At 45.7% G+C, this 26,605-nt stretch overlaps 1 protein-coding gene across 1 annotated transcript in view; it reads right to left on the bottom strand.

Annotated features, from left to right (window-relative positions):
* Positions 1-26,605, bottom strand: part of LOC126526946 (SLIT-ROBO Rho GTPase-activating protein 1-like) — a 61,332-nt gene that overhangs the window by 14,248 nt on the left and 20,479 nt on the right. The window contains 8 exon segments of the mRNA XM_055068479.2: positions 6-227; positions 681-786; positions 19,593-19,727; positions 20,049-20,126; positions 20,205-20,265; positions 21,445-21,675; positions 24,009-24,287; positions 24,939-25,163. Of these exon segments, the coding sequence (XP_054924454.1) occupies positions 6-227; positions 681-786; positions 19,593-19,727; positions 20,049-20,126; positions 20,205-20,265; positions 21,445-21,675; positions 24,009-24,287; positions 24,939-25,163 (1,337 nt within the window).

Genomic DNA, 26,605 nt, shown 5'->3' with positions numbered 1-26,605 from the left:
CTCACGTGTCCTCCGGGGCCTCAGCACTGATGTATTTTTCGTAGATGAGCCCTCCATCATTGGGAAAGATTTGCTCTTGGTGCACAATGAGGCCCTTGACAAGCTCGTTGACCAGGTTCTGGTACTGGACTTGGTCCTTGTCCTCAGGGATGGGTATCAGCGTTGGGCCAAAGCAGATAGCCAGGTTGTAGGGGTCCATCATGTTCTCATCACTGAACTCGGACAAACTGCACAAAACAGCAGGCATTCACACACGGCCATGGATTCCACAAGGTTTAATTAAAAGAGCAAGCAATACTATGAAACAATTATCCTGTACTGTGAATGGTTTCTGAATAACAATAGCTGCACAGACACCAGAGCTTTTTATTTTTTGGACAAGCTTGCTTAGACACACAACTCTGATGGACATCATCGGCTGCCCATTTCACGATCTGCTTGAGTAAGAAAATGAAGGCTTTAAGTAGCTGGTATAGATGGTATTTTACCTACAGCAGTAGCATAGAGGACACATTTGCCTTGCTAGCCTACTAGGACCAATAAGTATGCTTGCCCACATATGTTCATGGAGTAAATCAATAGCAAAGATACTTTTCAGCCTAGACATCTGATCCACAGCAAAGAGGCGCAACACTGTAGGCGTCAGTCAAGCATCAACCTGCCCCTGTATTGCAACTTACTGGTTAAGGAAGGCGAAGAGGTATCGAAGCACCACAAATACAGGTCTTGGGAAGCTCTGGACAACATCTCGTACTTTGGCGACAAACTCCTCCTTGGACTCGAGCTCTGTGCAAAGCAGCATGTACAAACTCTAAATGATTGAACAAAGAGAATCGCATTACTCAAGAGGAAGCTTTGTATCAGGGCCAACTGTGATTCCCTAATTCAAATAAGGTATAAGCTCGTTCATATGTTTCAGAAGAAAAAAACATGAGAAAATATGAACTAACTAGGAAACACGATCCAAAGTCACTAAAAAATTCGGCAGATACCGCTGTCGCTCAGCAAGAATCGCTGCAGCAAGAAAAGTCTGTGCACATCAATCTTGTAGGGCCCGAGCAGCGAGAGACGCACTGTGTAGTTTTCTTATTGGGTAGCATTCTACCGGGAAACTAATGGTCAGTATTTGTTTATGGGAAACCGAAACAAAATCAATCTGACAGGCGACACTGGAATAAGATTCCACCAGAGCGAAACATGATGCTCACATTGCAGGCCTTTAGCAGGAACCAGTCGCGCATTTGGTTTTTTTTTATATTAAAAGCATGCAGTACACTTGGAATGGCAGTATACCACACGCACTGTGAAACAGATAGGTGAAGATGCTTATAGCAGTAGTCTTGGCAGCGATAGTAGATTTGCTGGTACCCGAAGAGTAAACTGAATGCATGCTGGCATTTTCATGGGACACAGGTGGGCGAGTACTGCAGGAAAGCTGCCGTGGCGGACGCCTACTTCTCTTGATTGCACGTGCCTCACGCCTTTTCTTATTCACATGGAATCAAGCTGCTGGAAAACGTATCACACGATCGTAGTTCAGTGATGTACTTGGTGCCAAAACATTGTGTTTCAGAGAACATGTTAACTGTTAAAAAAGAAGCTTAACTGTATTGGGTCCTCTTTTGTGTCCTCGATCGCAAACATTGGCACCGCAAAATTGTAAGAAATAGCATCATATTAACAAGGTTCTACTGTACTACATGTGAAATGCACAAAAGTTGGGGTGTATGATTATCAAAACTTTCGAATATCGCATAATGGAAGGCACATGCAATTATAATGAAGTTTGGTTATTTTAACATGTCGAAACATCGCAATTACATTGTCAAAGGTAGAAAATTAGACTAGTAAGACGTTATACCAATTGTTAAACCTCGATATAATGAAGTAGGTAAAACTGGCAATTTGCTTCATCATATCGAATTTAAGTTGTAAATTAATTTGACCTTTTGTGCAAATAAGTACAGTCGCCTATCGATTTTTCTTACACTGAAAGGGGCTGCAGAATTTTTTTATTTATCAGGCAGTCGAAAAAAGCACATATAAATGAGACAACAATTCATTTTGATGAATTTGGGGGTTGGCGACGATGATACGGTTTCATGCCCCATCGATGATTGTATCGGTGGCGGTACGAATCACGAGTAGCCAGCCACACTTTCACGTGCACTCCCCTCACGCGGCTGATAGTGTCGACGGCGCTATCATGAAAAGCGCTGGCAGCAGGGAGCGAATGCTTTGTCTGCCTCTCCCTCCAACGGGTCACCGAAACTCAAGATTAGGCAACCTCCTATACGCGCGGTAAGACAGCTTACATGATGCCACGCCATCTCGGCACACCCACTATTTGCGCACAAGGCAGATTACCTGTAAAGCAGGGTGGGCGGATGTATATGCGCTCAGCCGCGCTTACAGCCATGTGCAGCCACAGCCGAGGCGCGCGCCAGCTTAGCCCCTTTTCCCCCACCCTTCGCGCGTGCTTGGTCGCATTACTGCAAGCTTGACCCATCTCTTTCCCTTTGCTTGCGTGGGAAAGCGGCTCTCGAGAAGCCACCATCTTTCTTGTCTCACGCAAGTACACTTTCACTTGTCTCTAAAGCAGTAAGTACACAGGGCGCGCTAGGATTTTATCGCACTTGGACTTTATACGGAACATGATGCGGCTCCACTTCGGCAGTCGCTCTTGTCCCACAGCACGCGATTGGAGAGGTCCATTGACAAGCAGCCACTTGTAATTCAACCATTTGACCATCTGCGTCCACGGAAGTTTCCATTTACTGCCTCGGCATTCCTTTGCAGCAGATCCAAAATTTAGTTATATTGAAATCACATACAAACACACTTCGTTAAATTGAGGTCCTAAATACATGGTGTTCTATGGAAAAGAGGTTATGAAAAGTTAAATACTTTGTTATATTGAAGTTCATTGTATCGAGGTGTAACTGTATTTGGATGACTAACTTGTAAATTTTTTTAATTCCCATTAGTAGTCTTTTCTCGCCAAGTTGTGCCTCATAAAATATCAAATGCCTATAAACTCAAAGACATTTTACCCTGTATGAGCTATTACTCATCGCATTTGCTGTCAAGCAATAAGCTCAGGATTGGGAATGGTGCTGCATAAGTAACAAATGAGGAAGGCAAAAGCTATGCTCATACCCAACCAAAACAAGGTGAGGCTGTACTGTTTGGATGACCGTTGCTTAAAAAAGAACTTTATGAACATTGTCTTTTCTATTTCCTATGTTTCGCTCCACATGCAAGGAGGATTTCTGCAGCACAGCTTGTGCAACAAGCCCCTTCTGCTGTTTTCCTTCAGTGTGAGACATCGGATTGACTCACTGTTGTTTAGGTACTGCATTCGCAAGAATATAGTGCGACCACCAATATAATGTTGTTGTTTACACGTCTTTATTCACATTTTTTGCCCTTAAAGGGCTGCGGTGAATTGGTTTGGGGAGTGGCGGGAGTGAGGAGGTAAGGGTGGTAAGGGAGGTAAGGCAATATAATGCGATATACTACCTACACTACACTACAGGAAGAAGGGAGAGGGCAACTTGACTGCACGAAAAAAAAAAAGATTTTGATTATAAATAGAAGAAAATGTGTAATGCATCCACACTCATTTAGAATGACGCCTTTTAGGAGACCGCGATCATCATCACAATGCCCATTGTGGAATACCTACCACCTGCAAAATCTGTACTACAAGTCCCAGGTTTCGCTCGGGCGCATTTTGCGGTAGTAGAGCGGCCATCACTCTATCCTAAAATGTTATAAGAGGCATGCGAAACGCTGTGCAAAGACGCGACATGGGCATGTGGTGGGAAGAGCTGGCACATTCGCTTTGGGAGGCCGCATGGGCGGGCATTGCTGCTGCGAATCAGCCCACTGAACCTACATATCCTGCCGGAAAGAGCGTTCTTACTGCAGCAGGATTATTTTGCCCAGCCGCTGCCATCCTGCTTCGTTGGGCACTAGGTGCACCCGCGCTGTCCACAAACTTATGCCCCTTGCTGAGAAGCTGGCTTTAACGCAGAGGTTAGAGGTCCAGTGGCTGAGCGTGCTTTACAAGCGGAATTTTGCCGGCAGCATATTTTCACAAAATTCAGCCTATAATGAGACAAATATTCTAACATTGGATAAAAACAAATGCTAAGAACCGTGTTTGCTTCTGCACAGTCAGCAAAATATTAGATTTGTTTCCAATACAGTGGAACCTCGCTGACACAATCCAGTTACATGCAATTTCCCAGTGCCAGCCTTTGCAATCAAGAACACAAAAAATGGCTCAATACAAATACGCTACTCTTCTACCGGTTCATACAGTCCAGAAAAATACTACCTTTTAGCGCTAACGTTCAGTGCGTGACCACATAGAGATCATACACTACGTTTCCCCACCACTAGATGCCATGTAAACAAGTAAAAGCACGAGGCTCATGCAATTGAGAACCATAGCTGACCACGGTGGCAGCTTCCCCACAATACTCACCCACTCATCTCAGATGAAAATGCCAGCACACATTTAATTTCCTATTACGGTGTCAACAAATGTCCTCCTGGGCATAGGCGCAGACTACAGGGAGGGGGGGGGGGGGGGGCTGAGCTTCCTAGGCGATGCCGAAGCCCCCGCCCCAGGTACACACACACCTAAAGTGACATTACCAGAGCTTTGTCATCCACATGGTTTGAGGTTTCTTGCGACTTTCCTCGACTTTTTCACTTGAAATTTTACTGGGGCATCATTGTTGGCACGGACATGCACGGCTTTTAATTCATACTTTCGCCTTATTTCTGCAAATCCTGACAATTGAAGGACATGCGCATTAGAAGCACTAGCGGCGGCTGCCTCATCCATATTTTCTCACTTCAACAGTGTTTTAAATTTCCATTGTAAACATCATGCACATACACAATATATTTAAATATACATACAGGACAATGTTTATTTTATGTTTGAAAGAGATGGAGGTAGCCAATTGAAAATTATTTCTAAAACTATGGATAGCCTATGCCTAGAGAATGACTATGTTGCTGTATGTTCACCACGCTTCAAATTGCTTTGCATGCTTTTTTGAACATGAAAGAAAAAAACTTATAGACTTCAGTGACCCCTTCGGCAGAGTCTCATCAATGGCATGTGAAATGCATGTGAATGTTGTGTGTCTCAGTATCGCTTCTCTTTCCAGTAAGCAATGCTAACGACTTATGAAAGATAGAAAATTTCTAATAATTTACAACATTTGTTAGGGATGGAAACATCGTCACTTGCATGCAAAGGTCATAAATATATACAGTGTCCGAATTAACTATCACATACCAAAATGAAAAAAAAAAGCAATGTATTACACGAAGAAAACCTAGCGCATATTGTTTACAGTACAGTGGAGTAGCTGCCAGTAGTTTCTTCGTTACTGAGATTTAATTGGGTATTTATAATTCTTTATCTAACTCGAGACGTACTATCCTGGTTATCAAAGTGTCAATGAGGCATTTGAAGGCAAAGCTAAGGGACATCTAACTGCGGTATATTCAGATAGGTACTAATTGCTAATTTTTTCCCGATTGATAAATAAACCCTGCGAAATATGGAGAATACGTGACTGCGCTCCCACCTGGATCATAAAGCAGCGCCCTCGAACAAGCTTCCTCTGAGTTATATAGAAGGAAATTAAGGAAATAAAGAAAAACATATCGTGATCGAGCTAGTGCCTTATCTGCCGCGCCCCAGCCGATGTAACACATCGCGTTTGGTGTTAGTGGAAACAAGCTCTGATAGCTGTTGTCTTAGTGCATGAAGAAAATGCATGGATGCCTTTTTTTTTTTTGCCAAAAAAGTTATCACCACAAAAGCCAATTGACCACGTAAATGCAAAGGTTTAAAAGTGAGTTTTTTTTTTTTTTTCGTCCCAGTCGCCATGTCTTTCTCTAATGAGCAGAAGGTAAACATGATCCTTGCCTTGGGATCTGCAAATGGCAACAAGAGGAAGGCCGTAAACATACGTATCAGTCATGGAAGCGCGGCGGTACACCAAACACATCGACCATCATCAGAAATTATGAGAACCTGAGACAAACTGGCAGCGTGAAAAAACAGCGGCGGAGGACTCAATCTTTTGAGTCCTAGTCTACGCATGAATATTCTAGCATATATGGCTTCAAACCCTCATACTGGCGTGCGGGGACGTGGCCGCCCAAGTACCAATTTCCAAGTCAACAGTTTGAAGGATTCTAAGCGACGGCCTTTCACCCATACCACCTTAACCAGCACCAACTTGGAAGATAGGGAGCTGCAGAATCGTCTAGGTTTCTCGAATTGGGTCTTCAGAAAAGCCGATGAGTCACCGGAGTTTCTGAGCAGCATCATGTGCACAGATGAAGCCAATTTTTGCAGAAACGGCCAGGTAAATTTATATAATGCACACTATTAGAGTGACTCCAATCCACGCTGGGTAAAGCGCAATCGGCACCAGTACCAGTGGTCATTCAATGTGTGGTGAGGAAATTACGCCAGTGCTATAATCGGTCCCTTCTTGTTCGACCACACACTGACTGGATAGGGTTACGTGGACGAAATACTTGAAGGAGTGGTGGATGACTTTCACAGTGAAGTACTGCTCTCACATCCTGCACTTCTGTGGTATCATCAAGATGGGGTGCCAGCACACAGCAGCAGTGGAGCGCGGAACTAGCTGGATGTGACTTTTCATGTGCAATAGATTGGAAGGCACGGGCCTGAAAATTGGCCAGCTAGGTCACCTGACCTCTCTCTACTCAATTTCTTTCTTTTGGGTTATACGAAAGATCGTGCATACAGGATCGAGATGGACGGCAGATTAGTTCAAAGCAAGGATAACGTGTGTCTGCCATAGAATTCCAGTGTCGGTCATCAAGAAAGACACTGTAGATGTGATAAAGCGGACTCAGTACTACGTATCTGCAAAAGGAGACCTATTCGAACATGCCCTCTAGGCAGCAGCTGGTGTTCAACGGAGCTTACAAATTCATAGATAATAAGGGCACATTGAAATCTTACGTTTTTTTTTTTTTTTTGCAGAAATCTTGATTGCCAATTCAGCTCATTTAGAAGTGGCATACTTACTTTCTTGAACGCGCTGGTTTTGCCTTTTCCTTACACGTTGGTCGCTTCATGGTCTGTTTATTTCGCTTTTATTTTTTTACACGAATCTGTTTTTGCAGCACATATACACTTTCATGAAAAATAAGACGGTCATTTTTATTTGGCTTTGGTCCGAAGCAAGCTTCTGGCGCAAAATATAGGTTCACGCGCACTCTTTCGATGCAGTGCGAGCAAAGCCAGGATTTTGAAACATTCTATGCCTATTACATGGCTTTTAGCATTTCGTGCGTCGTCAGAGCGGTGCTTTGGCCATGTTATCAAGAAGCTTTTGTTGTCAATGTGATCACTCGGCCTTGAGAGCCGGATGACAGGTGTGACATAGAAATGACTAGAAGGAATAGCTGTGAAACCTGCTCTTGATAGTCTCTTCGGGCTTGCGACAGGCAATGCAGTTGCTTTCAATCAGCTTATGTAGGGCGCTGCTTTATGATGCGGTTGGGAGCGCACTAACGTGGTATTTTTCATACATTGTGATATTTGTTTGCCATTCGGAAAAAATTGTATGCAATTAGTACATTGCTGAAAACACCGCAGTAGATGTCATTCTGGGTGCCTACAAATGCCTCACTGACACTTTGAAAATTAGGACAGTACTTCTCGAGTTAGATAATTAATTGCAATTACCGAATTAAAGGGACACTAAAGGCAAGTATTAAGTCAAGCTAAAGTGACAGATTAGTGCTATAGAATCTCTAAGGTGTCAATATTATATAGAAATTGAGGTAAATGCAGGACATAGTTAGAGTCTCCCCCAGAACATTCAAGCACTTGCCAGATGACAAAAGCACTCCTCAGTTAAGTTCTGTCACTAGTACTCAACCATTTGTTACAAAAAACACCCTTGTATTGTATTCAGGGTGTCTGCTAAGTTGACATTTCCAAATTCCCTGAGTTTTCCAGGTTTTCCCTGAGTGCCTTTGCTAAATTCCCTGAGTGATGTAGAACTATGTTTTATGTCAAGATGGGCTGAAACCATATCGCCCGATGCTGTCACTCTCTAGTATGCATATCGAATCGGACATTCTCAAATACGAATAAAAAGGAGATGCATACAGAAGCAAGTATTTTCGAATATGAGCTATTTCTATCAACTGATAGCAAGCTCAGTGGTATGAGGCCCGAACTTTGTCACAACTGAGATTATCTCTCAACAGCTCGTAAGTCAACCTTAACTGTCCTGACATACTCTCAGCCCGCGCACGACGCCTTAGTGTTTCACTGCTTTAAAGAGTTTATTTTGGTTTGGATGAGAGACACCTGCATCTCGGCATGAGCCAACACTGTTTTTTGAGCTCAAGCTCCTTCAAAACGGCGGCAGCACGCTTCCTTTCCAGTTCAATCCTCAGTGCGTATGTCCTTTCTGTTCTTGTCCTCCTTCTGCCACTCGTTCGCCCCACAGACCATTTGAAGCATCTTCTTGGTCAGTTGCACAGTCCACGACCGATTTTGCGAACTCCTTAGGGGCCGCGAAAACGTCAGAAAAATCGGCCAGTTGGAAAAAAAATGCAAACCACCACAAGCACATTCAAAATTGCTCTGAAGGCCTGTCGGTACACATATTAGGCATATCAGTGCTCGGACTGTGATAGGAATTACCGGGTGCATGCGTGTATATTAAGGAATACATATTGTGTCCCGTGGCATAGCCCCTGCCTACGTTTGTTATGCTTCACTGCAGTACTTTTTCGTATGCTTCAAGTAACAGTTCTATACAGAGAGGAAGCTGACTTTCGGGAACCGGCATTATGCAACGCTATGTGCTTTCCAAGCTTATAAGCCAATTGCGAGGACTACAAAGGCGGAGTCCGTGCCATTGCTGACAGAGGCGAATTCTTTCAATAAAGAACACGGCACCCAATGGCAAGAAACTTCATAGCGAATGTCGAAGCAGCTAGGCCTAGCGTTGCCGCAGTGGTGGCTACGGCTGCCAGTGGCTCTGCGTGCGAGAGCGCCGGTTCAAGGCGGTGAGGTAATCAAAATGGCAGTGATGGTGGCTTTGATTAATGCCGTTTTGGACATACGGTCCCGGCAAAACGTCCCGAAAATCGGATGGCGAAGAGTTCTTGCCGAAATTTCAGACGTTCTTATGCATTGACTCTATGGCGTACGTGGTGGTGCCGCAAAGCCGTCCTAATTATCGGGAATCCGGAAAGTCGGTCGTTGACTGTACACTAGCAGCTCCTACAGCCAACGACAGGGCGTCAAAGATGATTCATTACGATTCCTGTCTGTTACTCGAGCCAGCATTACCGCGACTTTCGACCCTTTCAATAAAATTACAACTAATTTCCCCTGATAGAGGCACAAATTCCCTGAGTTTTTCCAGACTACTCAAAATCCCTGAGAATTCCAGGTTTTCCCTGTTTTCCCGGTTGGTAGACACCCTGTGCATTATAAGACGAAATAAAATGCTACTTGTACAACTCATTTCATATTTTTAGAAAAAAAAAAGGAACTGATTGAAATTACCCTTAACGATGCGGGTGGTCGAAAGGTTTCATTTTTGCTCGACTCTGCGCTGCCCACGCTTTCGCGTTTTACTACTTTCGTTATCGTGTAGTGCCGCGCTGGTTTTGCTGGCTCGCGAAACTCGCACAATCTGCCAGTAGCAAAGAATTCAACTTCCATGTTATGTCGCCGGATGCCTGAAAGATCTATGCCTCTTGACCAAAAAGCAGCTGCAGCGGCAAATCGACAACTTTGTCTTGGCTCGATAGCGCCGTCTCTCTGGCTGGGTTTTACATGGCATATGCAACGTCACCACTCCCGGTTGGGTAGCGGGAGATTTGAATTTCTAAAATGGCATTCAGAACCCTCAGATGCAATTTTCTCGTAAACTAAGTCTTAGCGCAAAACAAGCGTTGCGAGGTTTCTGGAATTGTACTGGAACAGTCGACGTCAACTTAGTATTCGGCTTTAGTGTCCCTTTAAATCTCAGGAACGAAAGAATTACTGGCGGCTACTCCACTGTAATGGAAACACTATGCACTAGGTTTGCTTTGAGTAACGCAACTGCTCTTTTTTTTAAGTCTTGGTGCATGACAGTTGGGGAATACTGTATAATTCACTCAGTAACCAAAATGAGGCCAAGCTGGATTCGCTCGAAATCAGAATGAACAGCAGTCATGCGCAGCAGCGCTTATACTTGGACTCGCAGAAGAAGAAAAAAAAAAAAAAATAAGAGTGGCTGCAGTTTCGCTGGAAAGGCGAAGCAGTATTAGTGATAGCGAAGTATACGACAATTACACTTAGGAAGGTTACACCACTGAGAGGACTTGGGCTGTGAAATCGAACTGTCTCCTACTATGAGGTCTTATAATGCCTTATAATAATATAAAATATCTTACAATGGTCTATGAGTCTCATATAATGCCGTCACTTCAGCGCTCAATTCTTCGAGGTCATACAAAGTTTCTTCAAGTGCAAGATATATATATATATATATATGGTTCGAAAAGCTGGTCAGGCCCCAGCTCCCCCCCCCCCCCCCCACCGCGAAAATGAAAACTCCCCGCCTATGCTCCTGGGTCACCCACATGCCATATTCACAGCTATCACTGCCAACCCTATTGCGATAAGCATCTTCACCTACTATTTGTTTCACAGCATGTGTGGTGCAGTGCCACTGGAAAGTTGGAAGTGTACAACATGCTTTTAATAGGCAATAACTCAAACGCGCCACTGTTCCCTGTTGCAGTTGGCGCGAAGTGAGCATTACATTTATTCCAGCGTCATGCACCAGCTTTTGTTTCAGTTTGACATCAGATTCTTAAAACACTACACAACAGTAAAACGACAGCATGTGTATCGGGTAGGTCGACCCCCCGAGCTTAATGCAGTGGGGCACAAGATGCCACATTGATTCACATAAAGTGGGGCATGTCGAAACTTGGCCACAATTCTGCGCTGGAAGAAGCACTGGGCCTCTTCGATTTTTGGAATTCTAGCAGCCCGCTGGCAGCCAGACGGCAGCCAGCCAGTTCCGGTCCTGATAGGAAGTCAGGTGGGTTGGGATCCCAAGAAAACCCGAAGCTGCCCAAAGTTTGTAAAATCGAGCGCCAGGACAGCTGGCCAAGGGATAAACGTAAACAAGCTACCAACATGGCAGCGGCCAACTGGGTCGGCACGTGCTTGGCATAGTCGGCCCATTTATGCGGTGCCACCTTGAGATACGTAGTTGCATTTGAGGACATGATTACTTTCGCAAGATTTCGCGAGACTTGGCACAGCATGCGCACTGGGCCACTTTAACTTTGCACAGAGCAACAAACAGCCTCCAACGTGTCCAATGTGAAGACGCGAAATTGTGCGCACCCCAAAAGCAATCGCTTCAGGATGCCTGCTAAATCAATGTCACCCACTGGCAACATTGGTGAGCCGGCATTTTGTCATCATTCGACAAGACACGAAGAAGCAGGTTACATATTGGGCGTGCCTTGGGTATGTCTCATACACATAAAATTTCGTGCCGACCTGCTTGGGCTTCGTTTTCAGAAAGTTTGTTTTGGCTGGTGGTGCTTTTCTTTTGCCCCTGTGCTGAAGGAGCTGCGGCTGCGACTGGCGCATGAAAATGCACGCCGCCTGTGACTAACGAGAAGTTTCACACGAGAAACTGTATTGGTCGATAATGAGAACAATAAGATAATGTACGTGTGGCCATTACTCAACCAGTGCATTCTTTTGGCATCAACGGCCTAGTTAGGACATACCAGTTTCGAGCTGCCACCCAAATATACGATGAAGAGACGGAGCAAACAATGGCTACCTTCGCCGCCTTCACTAACTACAGAAAAGGGAGATATCAACGCACATATGCGAGAGGTGTGAAAAGGAATACCACCAAAGAAGATGAACTGAAAAGGCACCGCAATGTGTGGATTTCAGCATTTATAGCTTGTGCGGGACACAATGCAGATGTAGCATGCATGCATGAGAGCAAGGCACACTGTTCCCAACCGGGAAGAAGCCTTCACATCACACACGCACACACAAACACACACACACAAAAAAAAAGAAGCTTCGTATGGTTCGCCACTGCTCGTATCGCACCACCTCACCAGGCGGAACGGTGCATTAGAACCTTAGAAGATAACACTAGAAGTAATGAAATCCGAAGGTTACGGTAGCCAGTTGGCTGAGCGAGGTAAAGTCCTCAAGTGCCCGCGTTACGATTCGTGAAGTCCCTACAAAGATGGCGGCGAGTTATCACCTCTTTTTGTCGTCTGCTAGCCAGAGAACTTCCAGAGAGCAGCCAGGCCAAAATTGTCCTGGCTGGTTCTGGCAGCTCGCGGGTAGCCATGACCATCCAGCCCAAGTAAAACAAATGCATGGCGGACGGAGCACCCCGAGAAAAATGAAGGCACTCTGGCTGGCTACGACAGCCCACGGGTAGAGAGAAGTAAAAAACTGAAGAGGCCCGCTGCTAACCTCGGCCGAATTCAAGGAGCACTAATGTCAGCTTGTTGAAGCTGCAAAAATGACCACTTGCGTCTCAGGACGCTCAGGCCCCACCAGCTCTGCGTGATTGGTGTGACGCTTCGCTTTTCATGGATGTCAACTACAGTTGAGTGTCACATTTTTTAGTGACTTTGGATGTTATGTTTTCCCAGTTAGTAAGTGCTTTCTCACGTTTTATTCCACAAGGTATGAATGAGCTTCTACTGTACTCATAACAAACCGAATATTCGAAAATTTTCAAGTGCCTAGATTAAAAATCGAATACTAATGTTAAAAATACAGTCAAACCCACTTATAACGATCCCAGATGTATCAATCTATCAGTTATAACGACCACATTTCAGTGTATTTACAATTTTCTGACCCTCCCTATGGAAACTGCTGCACCAAGACTTACCAAAAATGACAACCAATAACCCAAGAAAATTCTGGCAATTGATAAATCTGCAACAATTGCGCGACATCACCTTTACAAAGATAATAGTGACACTGTCTGCAATGATATGTGTGTAGACATTTTCATTATTCAAAAGACTAGCGCAAAATAGCAGGGACAAAGACAGAGAAGACGACAGGACGTCTTTGTCCCTGCTATTTTGCGCTAGTCTTTTGAATAATGATGACACACCAACTAGCCCAGCTTTCTGCCTTGATCGCTTAGACATTTTCAACACGGCATTTTCATCAGTATTCACAAATTAACCTAAAGAACCACTTCCTTCGTTGCCTTCTGCTGCTGAGTCGGCGATGCCAGCCATAATTTTTCGTGAACATGGCATTTTGTTTATAACTGATAAATTAAAACATTTCATCATCACATGGAATGAACGAAATTAACCCAAAATTTATCACGAATACCAAGGATATTTTTTCTAAGTTCCTGTGTTTGTTGTTTTCTCAATCACTCACCACAGTTATCCCAGAAGACTGGAAAAGGGGAAGGTCGTTCCTGTGTTTAAATCGAGCAACAAAAATTCACCGCTCACCTACCGACCCATTTCACTACCTAGCATCACGGAGCACCTCATGTACTCTCAAGTTAAGCAGTATCTAGATTTAATATGGACTTTGCTAAAACATCGTACCAGCGGATCACGGTGCGCGCTTCCCAAGCCGAAACGCAAAGTCACCTTCAGTTGACTTGCTAGCAGCGTCAGTGGTGTCAGCGCCGCCAGAATCCGGAGGTGCGCTACGCCGAACCAGGCATTGGTGCAGCAAATCCAGCATATATGCATCTATTTCTCCACAAAGCTACCTTCATGACAATCAAAAACTGGGAGTGGAGTGTTTCTTGAAGAAGTGAAGAATATGAGGTTGTAACTGTACATACATGTCTTGCTCGAATGATTTGCTTCAGTATATAGAAAAGCTGAAACAGCTGAAGAGCTACGCTCAAATTTTTCATTAGGAAGTAACGTAATCATCGGGAATCTTTTTTTCCATGAGCATTTACTGACCATTTTGGTACCCACCAGGTCAATGTCTTATAGCGGGTCTTAGCGGGTACCCACCAGGTCTTATAGCGGGCGATGTTCGCATCTCCCGTGCACGTCTCCCGGCCTCCCCTTTCCTGTGGAACTGGTGGACCCACCCGCTCTTCCGTTGCATGTGTGGGGCGGCGCCGACTGCGGTTTTGTTGTTGCTTGTCATTGTCTCAGTGCGCATCAACGATATCAGTGTATTTATTGGTTTGTTTGTGCGAGTTCCCGCCGCAAAAAAGGAGATGGACGACAGCAAACAGAAGTGCAAAACGATATCAATCGAGCAGAAGATGGCTATGCTGAAAGCTGCTGAGTTCAGCGTGAAGAAGAAAAAAGTGGCCGAAGATTTCGGCATAGCGTTGAGCCCGCTGTCGACGATTTTGAGCAGCAAAGAAGCTGTCGCACGTGACGTAAAAGGCGACAGAGAGAAGCTGCGACCCCCGCTATCGAAGCTGTAGAGAAGGTGATCTTCAAGTGGTTCTTGGACGCAAGAGCAAGCGACGCTCCTGTGAGTGGGGCACTGTTGCAGTGCAAAGTGAGGGACTTTGCGTGCATCATGGGGCACGACGATTTTGTGGCGAGTGTCGGCTGGCTGCATCATTTCAAGGAGCGTCACGACAGCGTCAGCGGGGAAGCGCAGTCTGTCGACCGCGAAGCTGCAGTGAGACAAACGTTGGACAGCTGCTAGAAAAATACAGTGCCAAGGATTTGTTCAATGCGGATGAGACAGCCCTGTTCTACCAGGTGCTGCCACAAAAATCCTTGGCCCTCAAAGGTGAACGCTGCCAGGGCGGTAAGCAGAGCAAGGTCCACGTAACCATGTTGCTTCGTGCCAGCATGGATGGGTCGGAAAAGGTGCGGCCCTCGTGGTTGGCAAAAGTGCATCCCCATGATGCTTCAAAGGCAAACGAAAGCTCCAAGTGAGTTATGTGTCCAACCGTAAGGCTTGGATGACAAGATAAATTTTCGCACAATGGCTGCGGGAGTGGAACGAGCGGCTGGGCAAGCTGAACCGGAAGATATGCCTCGTACTGGACCACTGTGTGGCCCACCACACTGCCGCTGTGCTCAAAAACATAGAGCTACGCTTCTTGCCACCAAACTGCACTGCAGTTGTGAAACCCCTCAGACAAGGAGTTTATCGTGAACTTTAAGTTGGGCTACCGTAAGCGTGTGATCGACCAGATTCTGCTCAATATGAGCATGAAGTGCGAGTCCACGATCCACTTGTACATGGCAATCGAGATGCTACAGGCTGCTTGGATGGCTGTACCGGCAAGCACGATCCCCAATTGTTTCCGGCATGCCTCATTTGGCATCAGCAGCGGCAGTTACAGCGAAGATCTCGGTGCTGCCGCCAATGAGGGTGCTGTGGGCGACCAAGCCATAGCGTCGTGGGACGCTCTCCTTGATGCCGACGTTGTGTCCAACTGCGACTGCACGTACGTCAGTGCCGATGCTGATGTGGTGAAGACGAAAGAGCTAACGGAGGCGGAAATTGTGCGCGCAGTGACGGGGGTGCCTAATGACGACAGTGACGAAGGTGCCAACAGCCCGGAGCCTAATATTGGCGAACCCAACGTACCGACGCCCGCACAAGCACATGATGCGGCAAACCTGCTGCGCCGCTTCTTTGGCGCTCACGATGACGACGAGGACGGACTCGAAATAGCGGCTACAGCTGAAAAAGCCATCATTCGCCTGATGAAAGCGAGGCAAAAATTTATCAAGGACTTCTTTTATGCGAAGTGAGCTGCCAGCTGGTGTGCTGTTGATTGATCAGTGACGAGCCGTTTACGTGAATAAAGTAGCAATTCCTTGCTGTCTTTTTTTCGCTTTTTTTTTTCCATGTGACGGCCATTTTCTTTTTCGCGTGGCGGGCTGCTGTGAGATTTGGTGGTGAGTACATGCTCCCTTGCTTGCTAATTGTGGAGAGAAATGGATAGTGGCTATAAAGAACTAATGGTTATAACCAGGTAAGTATGACCCCCCCCCCCTTCAACTTCATTATAATGAGGTTTTACTGTACATGAAAAATACTTAATCATTCAGTTCATCTGCATTACCTAAAGCAATTAAGCTCTGGAATCATCTTCCTGACAACTTGATCCCTTTTTGTGACCCTGGAGAGTTCAAAACCGACCTCTGCCTGCACTTACCGTTTTAGCACTGTTCTAAATGTTGTTTTCTATTATACTACTCTTTCAGTTCCTTTAAATGTTGTTTTATTTTGTACTACTGTTCCACATGTAATTGGTTATCTCTTTCGGCTATTTTCGCATTTGTTTTGTATATTAATCTTCGTGTTAACATGCAATTTTTACACCTTTCTTTTAACAACTTTGTATTCTCTTTGTGTATTTGTCTTGTACTGTGTCTGTTGTACATGACCGGGGTAGTTGGAGAAGTATGGGAGGGGCCTTTGCCCTGCAGTGAGCGTAACCAGGCTGATGATGATGATGTGTCTGTTGTACCATTACTCTGGCTTATTATTTCTTTACTGTATATCTATTGATATGCCCCCCCCCCCCCCCTCACCCAGTGCTCTTCCGGGCCTGCGAGGTATAAATAAATAAATAAATAAATAAATAAATATATGTGTCCAGAATCGTCGTATGCAGCAAGTCCGACGCGTTGCATGACGGATTGCACGCAAGATCGCACCATGGTGTCTTGCGCTTAATTCACATGTAGCACTTTGCGCATTTTACCAAAATGGTGACTGACTAAGCAGATACCTGGCTGTGGTGAACTACCAGGCCTCGGCAGAAGTGTGGCTAAACAATTTCTTTCTCACTAAATTGCACCATTTTTTGTAATTTAATACGCAATTTTGTAAAAAGTTGACATAAAACCGTAGCCAAGCGGTCCAGTGAAAATGTATTAAGCGGTGAACAGGGTGAAGAAATGCAGGAAGCGCTTGCTTGGTATATCAAATCCCTCGAAAGTGCAGGGGGGGCACTTTCATGTGTAGGAGCGCTTGCTTCGAATTTTACAGTAGTTTGCAGTTAAAATCAAATTGCTGTTTGCAAAAGTCTTCCAAACATCATTCTCCAGTTACTGGTTGTACATTTCAAGTTGCCATGCGACTGGCCGCTTGAGGCCCATTTTATTTGTTATTTATTTGTACACACTGCAGCGAAATAAGTGATGTAGCAGGAGTAAATAAACCGAGGAAAATTATACAGATATACATTGTCTGTATTAGCGGGCTTCTTTCACACTAAAAAAGCAATTTTATGTAGCACGTATTGAGCAACAGAAAGCTGTATCGGGAGTTTTTCATGTTGCTCTACAATTTTTTCATTGATGCTTTTCATCGAAATATCGAGAATTAATAATATTGAGAAGTTGACTAATTAAGCCTACTTATCTAATTAGGCAGAATGCAAAAAATAATCTGAGTACCGTATTTATTCTCGTATAACCCGCACCAAAATGTGAAAAAACGCGTTTAAAAAGTGGGGGTGCGGGTTATCTGCGAATTTTTTCCTTGGGAGGGGGGGGGGGGGGTCGGCTTCACCGCAATGTGCGGCGGCCTCCCCGTGTAGTCCGCCATCCCCATCGTCATCGACGCTTGTCAAGCCGATGAAGGGCCAATGAAAGGCCAGCATTGTTGAGCCTCGCGTTAGGCGCTGTTTAGTGTACTTACCCCAGTTTGCACTGTTTGCCTGCTTTGTTTTGGCATCATGAGTGCGACTCGACGGCAGTGTTTCACAGCGAAAGAGAAGCTAAAGATTATAGCCGCTGCCGAGGAAATCTGCAACAGAGCTGCTGCAAGACAGCATGACGTCGACGAGTCGTGCATTCGCGACTGGAGGAAGAAAAAAGAGAGTCTCGAAGCAACGAACCGGGACAGGCGAGCGTTTCGGGGTCCGAAGACTGGCGCGTGCGTACCCCCACCTCGAGACGCAGCTTGCGAAGTTCATTGAGGAGCAGAGAAGTCGTGGCCACGCTGTTTCGACTGAGATGGCGCAAATGGAAGCCCTGAAGTTGGCCCGGGAATTGAACATTCCACGTGAGTTTCGTGCAAGCCGTGGATGGCTTCAGCGCTTCATGCGAAGACATGGATTTTCTATGCGGCGGCGAACAACCATGTGCCAGCGGCTTCCTGAAGCCTACGAGGAAAAGTTGTTGAACTTTCAACGATATGTGATCGCACTTCGGAAGGAGCACAGCTATTTGCTGTCTCAGGTGGGAAATGCTGATCAAACACCTGTGTACTTTGAGATGCCGATGGACACGACCATGGAAAAAAAGGGCTCCAAATCAGTCAGCGTGCTGACCGGCGGAAATGCCAAGCTGCGCTGCACAGTCATGCTATGCGCTTTGGCTGACGGCACGAAACTGCGCCCGTATGTCATTTTCAAACGCAAGACGCTACCTAGCATTCCACTGCCCCCAGGAATCGTTGTGCGTGCGGAAGAAAATTCGTGGATGAACAGTGGCCTAGTCGGTGACTGGCTTCGAGTAATCTGGGAGCAAAGACCAGGTGCCTTGCTGGCACGCCGGTCGATGCTCGTACTAGATTCCTTCAGAGGCCACTGCACTGATGCGGTGAAGGCTCGCCTTGCCGAGACCAGCACCGACCTCGTCATAATACCTGGCGGCATGACGTCCATGCTACAGCCACTCGATGTGTGCCTGAACAAGCCGTTCAAGGCACACGTGAAGCGGCTGTATGCCCAGTGGATGGCCGACGGCATTTACGCCCTCACACCGACGGGACGCGTGCGAAGGCCTGATATTCCATTGCTGTGCCAGTGGATCGTGGATGCGTGGAAAGCGATACCGGCCGATTTGGTGCGGAAAAGCTTTAAAAAATGTGCGATCAGTAATAGTTTGGATGGTTCCGAGGACGACTACGTCTTTGAGAGTGGCGATGAAGCCTCGGATGGCAGTAGTGAGAGCGGCGACGATTAAGAATCGGATAACCAGTGACGTGGTGGCGGTCGTTTGAATAAATGTTCTGAAAACGAAATGATCACTGAGTGTGAGTTGCATCTTTCTAGCGCTCATTTTTTTTTTCAGGTAAACGTGCGGGTTATACGCGAGTTTTTTTTTTTTTTTTTCCGCCGAGTTCAAAGTTAGGGGTGCGGGTTATACGCAGGGGCGGGTTATACGCGGGTAAATACGGTATCTCCTAGCAACGGCAAACATTACCTTGGTTCACTCCAGCTACCTGGCATTTACCCATTGTTAAATTTTGGTGCATGATAGTTGGGGCACTCTGTATGATAAATCACTGTTCTTCTGCAAACCACACTGTACTTTTGTTATCAGGCAGACACACTAACATTCAACACTGCCCTGATTTTGCCAAGCAAAAAAAAGAAAAAAAAACAGCATGCCTGTTCTTGAACTAATGGGATAGCTTATCAATTCTGGGAACATAACACAGTTGTTACGCTGAAAAGGGCTCTTCCAGTTACAACTGTGCAGTGTGCAGCCAGCAAGAGAGGTCTCATGAAAGCACATGTAGCAGTCACTGTCAAAGGAGCGTGACTCACGACTAATCTCCATGAGCTGGTCAAAGTAGAAGATGGGGAACAGTGGTTCACGGAGCTCGCGCAGGTACAGCTTGAGCACACCGGCCACCGAGTTGATGTCGCTTGCATCTGACACGTCCGCCAATGGGTCTTCCCCTGCACCACCAAGCAGGCACTGAATATGCACCACCACCAACAAGTTCCCCACAGTGGCAAAGCCTCATTGCACTTTCCATGCGCAAAATAAAAGAATGCGCAAGGACATTCAACAACACAAAGGAGTAAGTAAACCTTCATTATAACAGTCATAAAGACAGCAAACAGACTTCGTTACAAGCATTGCTTGATTAAGCAACACAACTTAGCGAATTACCCAACATACTGCTCTGCTTTAGTGCATGAGCTTTCAAAAGATGCCTTTGTCACAGAGCAGCCAGTGGCAGCAGTGGCAAAGTAAAAGCTGGAAAAGTACCGCACCTCGTTCGAAGCAATCTCTGAAGTGGTTGATCTCGACTTGAGAGCCTGACACACGGAACACACCCTGATGGTGTAGTCCTGTAAAAGGCACATCAGAAAACTCAGCTGCTGTCTACAACTATCTGTGCTTCTAAACATGCGGTTAGCACGGCTCACCGTACAGGTTGATCACCCGCACACAGCTTCGAATGACCAGCGGAACCTCTTGATTGGTGGCCTGCATGAGAACATGGACCCATGAGCCACTTCTTCACGCATAAACTCGTCTATCCATGCCACGTTATTGGTCATGTTTGCACTCATAAACTCACGCCTGATGTTCCAGCTGATGCGTACTGCCATATAAACCTGATGTGATTAAGGCTTTGTGCAGTCAAGATCTCCCCTTCATTAATTCAACTCCAGTTAATTTGATGCCGACCAAAGGTCCCGGCCGGTGCCTGTGCATCTTTAATGGGCCCAAGTTTTCGTTATATCGCTCCTAAGATTGGCCTTCGCCAGATAATTTGAACTTCACCAGTCAGCGTGCCCACGCTTGACCCCTATATGGTGACCCCAAAAGCAACCCCTTCACCGGTAGCGCCTGTCTGGGCAGTGCTTAGGGGGCAGTGAATGTGTGAAACACGTTATCTGATGTCGAAAATGCCTCTTTTTTGCCTGCCCTAGTAGGGTATTCAAGTAATAACAGTACTTACCCCATTCATTATTTAAGCAATTCCAATGAGCACCATTCCCTAAAGAAATTGAGCGATAAAACGCATTCATGGCGATCTTCCACTTTGACGCATAACGTAACCATATTGCAGCAAAGCTGACTTTAAAGCAAAACTATGCGGTGAAACTGATTTTAGGAAACTGGCCGCCACTGTGCAATACGCATCCTTGCCCATTCTTCTAGGAAAAAAAAAGAAAGAAAATGGGGCATGCGTTAAATGTCTGCTTTGTTTAGGAGCTTTAATTTTACTTCTAAGTTAGTTTTCTACTTTGGACATATTGTAAGTGGGAGTGCGTTTGATTCAGGGATGTCTTAAAATCGGGTGAATACTGCCAAATGAATCAGCAGTGCGTTGTGAAATTTTTTCTGCATCTTTTTATGTATTTATTTATTTATTTATTTATTATCTTGTTTAATTAGACCTGCCCGAAAACTTAAACAATTCTGTCGGTCCCATCAGGGTCAGCTTAATGGAAGTAGACTGTATTTGCAGACCGCTAAATGACAGGTTAGTTCACATTGTATCACTGAGAGCTGTAGCCAAAGTCGCATATTGATAAATGTACTTTGCGAAATGCCTTACACTGCGGTGACTGCACTTTTCAGTTTTCACTGAATGTATGTACATTGTGGCAGCAACAAGTGCTGAAAAGATTCCAGTGTGAGTGCTGGTCCACCTACCTCCAGGTACTCCTCGAGGCTCCCTTCAAACAGCCGAGGCTGGCCACCATGTCTGGCTGCTAGGGCAGCCTGGCGGCCAATGCGCTTCTTGCGGGCAGCAGGCCGTGAGTGAGGCTGCAACGTCTCTGTCTTTGTATTGAGCCCCTCACGCTGCAGGGCTGCCCGCAGCAGCTCCGCCTTAGCTTCCAGCCGTGCCGCCACACTGCAGCCTAGGCTGTACGTTCTGAACTTCTGCAGGCCACACGAGAAAAAAAAAAAGGGCGTCTAGCATTTACTTGATTTCATCATCATCATCATCAGCTGCAGCAGCAGCAGCAGCAGCAGCAGCAGAAGAAGAAGAAGAAGAAGAAGCAGCAGCCTATTTTTATGTCCGCTGCAGGACGAAGGCCTCTCCCTGCGATCTTCAATTACCCCTGTCCTGCGCCAACTGATTCCAACTTGTACCTGCAAATTTCCTAATTTCATCACCCCACCTAGATCTCTGCTGTCCTGGACTGTGCTTCCCTTCTCTTGGCACACATTCTGTAACTCTAATGGTCCACTGGTTATCCATCCAACGCATTACATGGCCTGCCCAGCTCCATTTTTTTCTCTCAATGTCAATTAGAGTAAGGACTATCCCTGTTTGCTCTCTGATCCACACTGCTCTCTTCCCATCTCTTAACGTTGCGCCTAACATTTTTGTTCCATCACTCTTTGTGCAGTCCTTAACTTGTTCTCAAGCTTCTTTGTCAACCTCCAAGTTTCTGCCCCATATGTTGGCACCAGTAGAATGCAGTGATTGTCCACCTTTCTTTGCTATGATAGTGGTAAGCTCCCAGTCAGAATCTGGCAATGCCTGCCGTATGCACTACAATACATTCTTATTCTCTTGTAAATTTCCTTCTCTTGATCAGGGTCCCCTGTGAGTAATTGACCTAGATAAACATACTCCTTCACCGACTCTAGAGGCAGATTGGCAATCCTGAACTCTTGTTCCCTTGCCAGGCTAATGATCATTATCTTTGTCTTCTGCATATTAATCTTCAACCCAACTCTTACGCTTTCACTGTTAAGGTCCTCAAGTATTTGTTGTAATTTGTCCCAGTGTTGCTGAACAGGACAATGTCATCTACAAGCTGAAGGTTGCCGAGACATTCGACGCTAATCCTCACTCCTAAGCCTACCCAGTTTAACAGCTTGAATACTTCCTTACAAGCATGCAGTGAATAGCATTGGAGAGATTGTGTCTCCTTGCCTGACCCCTTTCTTTATAGGTATATTTCTACTTTTCTACACTGGAATAATTGTAAGGCTCAACACAATTGTGTGGCGTGAAAGCACAGGCACTGAATGCTATGAGAACACACCCAACTGACATTCTGAAATTTGCTTCAAGTAACAGGCATATAGAATTATGCAAGTTTGAATTATCGCATAATAATCACAGCACAAAGTTCTCTGGGATGCTGTGGATGTCTTACAAGAATGATTAGCAGTCCCATAAGGTGGTCCCCCGCTCACCTTCACCCGCACTTATGTGGTCAGCCTGTCTGTGCATTTAGGCCCAGTGTAACAACAAGTGCAACATTTAACTGCATGACCAACTCACAAACTCATCGCTGCAGAACCTGCATCATACAAAGCTGCATGTACATATTTTATGCCCCTTTCCATTCACCTTTCTTACCAAATATGACTTGTGGCCAATCCCCTAAACAATAATAATACAGACGAATCTCGATAATTCGAAATCGAAGGGGCCCAAAAAATTGTCTGAATTAAATGGGGTTCGAATTAAAGGAAGCTCTATTGAATGGTGGACTTGCATGCGACGCTGCGTTAGGCAGCGCTTTGTGCACAGAGCTAACACATAAGTGACGAGTTCCGAAAGTGCGACTTCATGGCGGCGTACCATGGGCTGCTAAGAAGCCACTTCTAGGTGAAATTTGCATATAACCCGCACCCCGACTTTACTGTAACCTTTAAAAAATGCTTGGTGCGAGTTATACACACCAAAGTACAATGCTTGCAATGAGAGATGGAAGCAGCAGCTGGTGCGTGGCTGCACTGCCGGGGCAGAAGTCCCGGTACAGTAGGTTCACATTAACCATCACAAACTAATTATGAGGCGTCTTTGCACATTGAAATACAGATAATGTTGGCAGGACCACAGCGTCAGTTCAAATAAATTGGAAGTTCGAATTAAGTGAGCTTCGAATAATGAGATTCCATTACAATAATAATGATAAAGTTAACTGCATGCCACTTTCAATCGTAGCACAAACAATAAATGTGCACACGTGCTTGTGGCATGTAGGACACACAGTGAATACAGAAAACCAAATCTACACTGCCCACTTTCTGCATGACTGCTGTTCAGAAATGCCAGCATTTGGCAGGGACAGGCTCAATACCTCTGAAAGTGTCATTTGTTAATTCAGTAATGCCTGCAAATCTTAAAAGACTGTAAACAGTAACAGTGCAAGTCCCAAACAGAAAGCATCCTCCGCAAACTGTTCAGCCTTCAAGACACTTCAGGCACTACCAGTGTATTACACAACACAACTTATTCACCCTCTAACCTCGAGATAGAAGTCCTCGGTCTCCTGCTTGTCGGCCCGCAGTTTCAGCGCCAGTGTCTCAGGTTGGGGCGGGGGTCGTGCAGCTGGACTATCCTCAAACACAGGCCGGCAGTCAATCTCACGTGCTGCCATCATGTCGAGGAGTGAGCTCTCGGCTGTCTCCAGCGTCTTCCACACCTCGTCGTTCTCAGTGCAGAGGGAAGTGAGGCGCTTGTTCAGCTGGCTCAGCCGCTGCTCTAATTCCTCCTCCATTGGGTGCTCTAAGCTCACCTGCTGGGACTGTGAAAGCCACAACACAAGGGACAACTTAACAAGATGTGTTGTTGGGCCAAGTCGATTTATGATACAGAATAAATTAAAGCTTGTGCTGTTCCCTGTCCTGTCCGTGGCTTTCTTTCCCTTTTGCTATTTTATTTCAGAACAAAGGACAATCTGCTTGCTTTTTTTCATTCACCAGCAGCGTTCCTGCCCATCCTTCTCCACTTGTAAAAGATGCCTGTCATTACTTGTGCAGTAGCTCAATGTTTAGTGTGCCTGACAACAGCACACATTAATTAGCAGTTTAAAGTATCTGTTTGCCAAACGAACTACTTCTTTTTACTTGATTTAAGAGCACTGACTGGTCCACACTTACAAGAAGAGTAAATCTGTCTACTTTGTGCCAGGATATGCGTGAATGCAGACAGCCCCACTGCAAACCATGCTGTGAAAAAAGGATTGCACTAAGCAGTGCCCCTATTCCCCATAGAAGTTTGTTATTTTAACCTTTCTGGATCACGTCCTGACTCGGAGCATGCAGAGTTTCCATTATTGAGGAGCTACTAGGCATAAACAACTACGAAAATTAAGGCTTCGACACAGGAGACAATTTGAGCATCATAAGTATGCATTGCATTTTAAAAAGGCTCACTCCTCCTTCAGGAGGCTTACCTCCGTGTCAGCACGGTGGGGCTGGAAGGCAAATCGACGGGGAACCATGAAGGCATTGTGGTGGCCCTCGAGAAAGCGCTGCTTGTCAGCACGAGAGTCCAGGTCGGAGACGCGCTGTGCCAGTGCCTGGCAGCCCTGCTGCAGTGACCGCTGCAAGCACTCCTCCGCACTGCAGCTGGTGCGTAGCGCCCGCGACAGGCACATGTGGAAGCCAAAGTCCATGCACTGCACATGTGGGTGGACACAATCATCGCTTTTCTCTGTACTGAGCTAAGAACAGCCACCACATTCTTGCTGCAACGCCTGATAATGGCCTAAGAATATGCAAGTGCCTTGTTTATTCAGAGCACAAGCTTGCTTACCCTGACCAGTCAGGTGACTCAGTAAGGTTCAATTAGTTTGCAGTCAATATTTCTGTGAAGCTTATTTTGCTTCAACTAAAGGCTGCCCAATAATGCCCTGTATGTGCTCTACCGATCATACACATAGCACGGATCTCCTTCAACCAGTTACTTCAAAAACACTCATGGTCAAAATACAACACCTTATTTAAAGTTGAGCTCTGTATCATCAGACTGCAATCACTAGCTTGAACACAAGAACCTAAATAAACATGCCCATTAAAGCCGCAATGACAAACAGAACAACATCACACTGTGATGGGCATCAACGTATCAAATTGCAAGTTAAACGGTGATTCAAAAATAATCACAGCAACATAATGCATGCCATTGTCAACACAAGTGAAAAGGCCAACATGGAGAGCATGCCAGCGCGAGAACACAATTCCTTCCACTTGCTCACCATGCTTTCGATTTCAACAGCTGTGCTTCTGTAAGTAATGGTGCATGAGCTACACATTCTCACCATTACCTAAAGGGAAAATTAGTGCTGTGGTGTTGCTGTACGCATGCATTCAAGAGCTGGGAAGCCAGTGCTTCAGGCTGGCATCATCACTGGAGAGCGGAGCACCCCGAAAGCGTCACCAATGATCAGTGTTCTGGATTTAATTTTTTAGCAGAAGGGTGCCACTAATGCTGGACCATAGAGCTGTATCAAATATGAACAGTACCATAGGCGGGCTGCTAAACTTGGAGAAAATATATTAGAGAAAAGACCTGGAGAAAGCTCAGAGCTTGCTCTGCATCCTCCAACACCATCACCTTTGTCTCGCCTGCGACTGGGAAACATTCCATAGTGCACGTGTAGGTGCATTTCACTAATGATTCGCCTAATTAGATTCCAGAGCTTGAACTCGGCAAGAAGCTCTGACATAACTTAACAAAAAGGAAAAGGCATCCATGGAAATTTTGAGGCCGCTGCCCAACCATGTGGTGCGGGGAGTCATTCCAGTCAGTCCAGCTGCCACAGGAGTCATTGGACTTCCTAGCCTCTTCATCACAGAGTAGCCTAGAGGATGCAAAGAGTCGACTTTATATCTTAGGAACTCCTCACGATGGGAACAATCACCTCATTCAAGTCACCTGCCTTGGTCCCTACCTTTTTCGCTCGACATTCTAGAGCAAGATTGCGAAATATGAGCAGGAGTTCCAGAATTTACTACCACTCCTCAAAGCTCGTGAACAGTACTATCAGCGCCGAGATTCGAGAAGCCATCCTGGTCCTTGACACTTTGGTGTACCATGTCTCATTTGTTCTTGTGGTTT

The sequence above is a fragment of the Dermacentor andersoni genome, chromosome 9 (assembly GCF_023375885.2).
Source record: "Dermacentor andersoni chromosome 9, qqDerAnde1_hic_scaffold, whole genome shotgun sequence".
NCBI lineage: Eukaryota > Metazoa > Arthropoda > Arachnida > Ixodida > Ixodidae > Dermacentor > Dermacentor andersoni.
Note: the sequence above shows the minus strand (reverse complement) of the source record. Positions and strands in the feature narration are given on the sequence as shown.